Source organism: Xenopus laevis, chromosome 7L (assembly GCF_017654675.1).
Source record: "Xenopus laevis strain J_2021 chromosome 7L, Xenopus_laevis_v10.1, whole genome shotgun sequence".
NCBI classification, from domain to species: Eukaryota; Metazoa; Chordata; class Amphibia; order Anura; family Pipidae; genus Xenopus; species Xenopus laevis.
In genome coordinates this window covers 95671378-95677595 of record NC_054383.1, presented here as the reverse complement: position 1 = coordinate 95677595, position 6218 = coordinate 95671378, and the positions used below count along the sequence as shown (strand labels likewise).

General features: G+C 36.4%; 1 protein-coding gene across 2 annotated transcripts in view; it reads right to left on the bottom strand.

Moving 5' to 3' along the window:
• Window positions 1–2622: 2622 nt before the first annotated feature.
• Window positions 2623–6218, bottom strand: part of slc35e2b.L (solute carrier family 35 member E2B L homeolog) — a 28429-nt gene continuing 24833 nt past the window's right edge. For both annotated transcript variants that reach the window (XM_018226021.2, XM_018226020.2), the window contains exon 9: window positions 2623–3530. In XM_018226021.2, the coding sequence (XP_018081510.1) occupies window positions 3299–3530 (232 nt within the window). In that variant the 3' untranslated portion in view covers window positions 2623–3298. The remainder of the gene's footprint in view (window positions 3531–6218) is intronic.

Below are 6218 nucleotides of genomic sequence, written 5' to 3'. Positions count from 1 at the left end.
CAACAAACTCCCTAGGAAGGGTTATAAGTACATTTTCTGGCAATGCATAATTTCTGATGGTTTTAACGAGTGTCAAGTTAATAACGAATAAATAAATGACATAATCCAGAAACATTTACCATTCCGATTTTGTACACTGCGAATAATAATGAATGAATATTACTGTTGTATGTATATGTACAGCCTGTACATAGTCTACACAAATAAGTTTTTTCATTATTACAATTACCTAAAGCAATATCAAAAATGGCAGGTAATATCCAGCCTCAAGGTATTCTTAAAGGGGAAGTCTAAAATAGAATAAGGCTAGAAATGCTGTATGTTGTAGACTAAACATAAACTTACTGCACCACAAGCCTAATCAAACAAATGATTTATGCTTTCAAAGTTGGCCACAGGGAGTCACCATCTTGCATCTTTGTTAAACATCTATGCAAGACTGTGCACATGCTCAGTGTGGTCTGGGCTGCTTAGGGATCATCATAAATTATCAAAACAGCACAAGTCAAATAATATCTGCCAGAAGCTGATACAGCAAGACTGATTAATAATCAGAATATGCAGACTGCACTGGGACCTGTGTTGTCATGTGATGTAATGTGGATTTTATAGTTTATGTATTGTTTTATACAAACTTTCTCAAACTCTCCGGAACCAGTGGCTGCAGCAAAATAATCCTCCAAATAGAATCCCAGTTTATCTGTTTAAATCTGGCTCTGGCTTTGTCTCTGCAGCTGGAGTTGGAAACATAAGGCAAAAATAATCCAATACAAATCTCTACACAGTGGCAGACTGCTCTACAGGGAAACAAACAAAGCTGCTTGAGTTCTTCATGGCTGGGAAGTAAGGGCTCCCCCTGCTGTTCAAAGGTATTATTGTTTCCCTGCAGAGCAGTTTGGGACCGTCTGTCAATTCCTATACACAGCAGTAAATGAAGGGATAATTTCACTGCATACAGTCAGGTTTCTTATAAAAATGGTACACATTTTTAAATTAAAGTATATTGGAGATAGGTTTCTTTTTCATTAAAGTAAAAATTGGATTTTGTTTGCCTTTACATGCCCTTTAAGGACACAAAAAAAAAAAAAAAGTTTGTATAGAGTCATGTGTAATCAACATCTGAAGTTTTCTTTTGCTCCCACATGCTTATGCACTTATTCGATTCCAGCTCCAATAAAGCCACTATATTAAACGGTTAACACCAGCAGATTAAAAATCGTATCTGTTCCTCTTTGTATTTCAAAATGTAACTTAAATTCTAGAGTTACCTAGTGTGACTGATGGTACTGAATTAAAGGTTCATCGATTCCTCAGTAAGTAAGGAAACCAGAGTGAATGTCAGTGGGGGGGTGGTGAGAGATGACTCAGTTTAAGCATATATGCATGAACATTAACATATTATATGTATATTTAAAACCATAAATGCATGTGCCATAAACTAAGTTATTTACCACATAAACTAAGTCATTTACAACCACGTATTCACATGTGATAATATAAACAATGTGTCCCCACCTATGCAAAGTGATGTTCTGCATTCACTGTTGTTGACAGTATTTCTCATACAGCATGTTCGAGGCTTGGATTGTATTAAAACAAGTTAATTTATGAAATCCTTGAACAGACGGGATCATAAATCTACAGTGGAGGGCCAAACTGGACTCTCCAGTTTAACATTTAGGGGGTTATTTATCAAAGGTCGAGATTTTAAAGGTTTGTGAGGTTTTTTATATATCAAATGAACTCATAACTCAAATGTTTTCTGATTTAAGAAAAAACTCAAGTCTGAATTCGAGATGAAGAACCCAAAAACTTAAATTAATGGAGTTTTCTGCTAAAAAAAAAAAAAAAAAAGAAAAAAAAACCTCAAATTGCTCAAATTAATTAAGTTACCAACAGCAATTAGATTCATGAATAAGAAAATGGCAAATAGTTGCCATGGGCAACTGTACTGGTGCAAAATCAGACACCAGTGCACCATCTTCCCTGGTTGATATTCGCTGTGTGTGTGTGTGTGTGTATCCATGCTACCAGGCTTTAGGGAGATGCAAAGACCATTTCATCACCAGCCCAGCATTGAGGCTGCACACTCAGTATGTCAGCCAGGAACAAGGGCTGCTGGAGTCTGACCCTGGTAAGACTCCAGCAGCTCGAACATGAGGCACCACCCTGTGTGGTAAATGTAAACTGTGCCCTTATGTCATGGAATCACCTAGGATTTGGTTTGCAGGTTTGGCAGGAAACTCCATATCAAACGGATTTTTTTATTGCAATGCAAAGGAGTGGTATATGTTATAAAATGTAGTTGTAATGATTGTAACACTGATTACTAAGCAGTCGTATAAACAAGCGAGTAACACCCTTACTGTCACTGATAGAGGTGCAGTATCATAATTGGTCCAAATATTGCCAATGAGTGTTTCCATGGGGTTCATCACTGTGGATCTGCCTGACTCAAGGCAAGTCTTGTGGATCATTAATAATTTCAACATAATGTCCGCTTTACTCATTCACGGTCCAACCTTTTCAATTAATTAGTAAATATTTTCCCCTCATGGTCTCTATTTTTCTACACGGGTAAAAATGATTAATATTAAGCTATGCAGTCTTTCATTGTATGCCCATTCTGTATCTGCAAAACGCAGATCCTCACAGTAGATTTTTTTTTTTTTTGAGAAGTCATTAAAAACAGGACAACAAAGCAGACATTTAACAGACACAATCACAAACTTAAGTGAATAAGATGGATAAGAGACCATTTATAGTCACTGGTTTTGCATTGAAATTTGCACTGAAATGTAGTGGTAGCTCCTTTACTGGGAAAACTGGCCCAGGTCTTATTTTTCTTTTATGCTGTAATTCATTTTAGCACAAAAATGACACCCTGTTTCATTTATTGTCAAGGGCTAGTTATACCAGAATATTTACAAATTCTTCCAACTCAATATTGTATTATCATCCAATATTAACAAGTAAACACTTCTAACACTTCTAATTTATATTGAAGTTTGTTTCCCAAATTCTTCTTCATTGTTGACAAAGTCCATATAGCCTATTAGGTGGGGAAGATTAAGTGCTGTTAAGCAAAAAATGAACAGTTTAGAGATTTAAAGCACTAAACAGTGCAAAGAGTTTTATTTTTTACCTTATTTGCTCCACAGTCTTTGGATTGAATGTACTTTAAGTACGGAGTTCAGTTTATAATGTGGCTGTGATTGTCTTCTGAAGTACAGATGTAATTTTATTTGGGTCCATGTATGTCAGTGTGTGAAAAGAGGCTGTGAGCTTGGCAATCCAACTACTTTTCATGGGATTTCTGGTCCTGTTTACTTACTGGTTCAGTCTCTGCAGTTCCGTTCTGTGTATTCAACATGCAAATCAGCTTTCTCTGGCGCTGCCTGGCCTTGTTGTAAAGCATAACTCCAATGATTACTAGTACAGTCCCGACAGCTGAAAGGCTGGTTATTTTATTCCCAAAAACAATAATACTGAGCCATATAGAAAGTGCGTGCTTCACAGTGCTTGCAACGCTGAAATGACAAGGTTGTTTTATAAACAAAACAGAATTTAGTAAAGCATGCATAATATCTTATACTAAATCCATTTACATTATATTTATTTTTACTTTTATTACTGCACAAGTAGATTTTAAAGCACCACCTGGTGGAAGAGTATTTCACATATTTTTTTATTACACAGCTCCATATGGGAATTTTTATCCATGGAGTAAAGGGGACCCGTCACCTAAAAAAAATTATTCCAAATCCTATTTTATCACATTAGTCAAGCAAAATAAACTTTGATTACACTGCATAAATTATTTGAATCTTGTTTACTTCAGTCTGGGAAACTCATAATTATAGCAAGCAGGCAGGAGCCATATTGTGGACAAATACAAGAGGTCCTCTGCACTCAACCCATTATCAATATATTTAGGACATTGAGACATTTTGTGTATACAGTTACTAAAAATTGCCTTACCCTTTAGACCAGGGGTGCCGAAAAGGTAGATTGGGATCTACCAGTAGACCTTTAACTGGTGATCAACAAACAGCTTGTCTAAATCACTGTCCTATTTCATGCTTTTCATTCAGATATTTATTATGTTACGGTTACATAGGAATAGTTATTTGTTAAATATAGCAATATAAAGTAATATTTTCCATGGAACAGAATGCTAACAATGCTTTTATGGATGCAGAAGATCATAATGGGACAACATCACTAAAAGTAATCCTCACATTAGTAAAGTATGGGCACTCCTGCTTTAAACAAAACAGGGATTGTTTGTCCCTATATTGCAATATATTTAAGCTGGCCAACTACGTCAAAATCATCCCATATCTGGCCAGTCCCACGTTCAATTTTTATCTGATTCATTAAAGGGATCCTGTCATCAGGTTTTTTTCAATACAAATCGAATACGATTATAATTTTCGGGTCGGAACCATTAGATCAAATATTAGACATTCAAATTTTTTCTTAAAGGGATCCGGTCATCAGAAAACAGGTTTTTTTCAAAACGCATCAGTTAATAGTGCTACTCCAGCAGAATTCTGCACTGAAATCCAATTCTCAAAAGAGCAAACAGATTTTTTTATATTCCATTTTGAAATCTGACATGGGGCTAGACATTTTGTCAATTTCCCAGCTGCCTCTGGTCATGTGACTTTTGCCTGCACTTTAGGAGAGAAATGCTTTCTAGCAGGCTGCTGTTTTTCATTCTCAATGTAACTAAATGTGTCTCAGTGGGACATGGGTTTTTACTATTGAGTGTTGTTCTTAGATCTACCAGGCAGCTGTTATCTTGTGTTAGGGAGCCGTTATCTGGTTACCTTCTCATTGTTCTTTTGTTTGGCTGCTGGGGGGGAAAAGGGAGGGGTGATATCACTCCAACTTGCAATACAGCATTAAAGAGTGATTGAAGTTTATCAGAGCACAAGACACATGACTTGGGACAGCTGGGAAATTGACACTATGTCTAGCCCCATGTCAGATTTCAAAATTGAATATAAAAAAATCTGTTTGCTCTTTTGAGAAATGGATTTCAGCACAGAATTCTGCTGGAGCATCACTATAAACCGATTCATTTTGAAAAAAAAATCATTTTCCCATGACAGTATCCCTTTAAGAATTCTATTGCTTCATTATACATTTTACACAGGGACACATGTATAATGAAGCAATAGAATACTTAATGAATCAGATGCAATTTGAGTGTAGGACTGACGTAGTTGGCCATCTTAGATATATTGCAAAATATGGACAAACAATCACTGTTTTTTTTTGAGGGTAAGGCTAAGGCCACACTAGGCGATAGCGCCGCGATTTGACTCGCCGCGACTTTTCGCCGCGACTTTTAAGCCGCAATCGCTGGGGAAACTTTTGCGCTGGCGTCTATGGGGAATCGCGAAAAATCGCCAGCGTAAAAACACCAACGCGGCGATCTTTTCTCTACTGTCGCTCGAAATTGCCTCGCTATTTGCGCCTAGTGTGGCCTTAGCCTAAGGCATTTTTTAGTAGCTGTATACTCAAAATGTCTCAATGTCTTAAATATATTGATAATGGGTTGAGTGCAGAGGACCTTTTGTATTTGTCTATATGTATTTTGTGGTCACAGCCTCATTGAACCCCCCGCTTAATGGTTTTAAAAATTAGTGGTGACTTTCCCTTGTGTGTTATAGGAGCCATATTGTGGAAAATGTTATTAAGGCAAGCCTTGCATCATCTAAAAATTTTGTCCATTCTAATGCACTGGATACACATTTAAATGGAGAAGAGAACGGGGGTAATGCGGGGAGTGCAATGATATCCTAGAGGAGGGGCTGGCAATACTTGACTGACAGCTGAGATTTTTCAAACAGCTATCAATGCTTTAAAAAAAAAAAAAAAAAGATTTTAGATTTCATGTTTAATTTGAAAAGGACTTTTCATATACAACCTTTTATGTCTGGATGACAGGTCCACTTTAAGTATTTTTTTTTCTGTAGTGAAGCAGATTGGTTCAAGCTTCTAAGAGGTTTTGTGCCTTCCTTTAGTGCAAATGCACACTAACATCTCCCATTAAAGAGTATGATTAGGACCAATAACACCAAAACATTGAAACATTTTTTTTTATGTATCTAATACATTGTTAGCCCAACCAAATCAAAATATATTGGTTTCAGAAGTATTACTATAGTTAATATAAATAAGCCACTGAGTACTCATTGGAATGC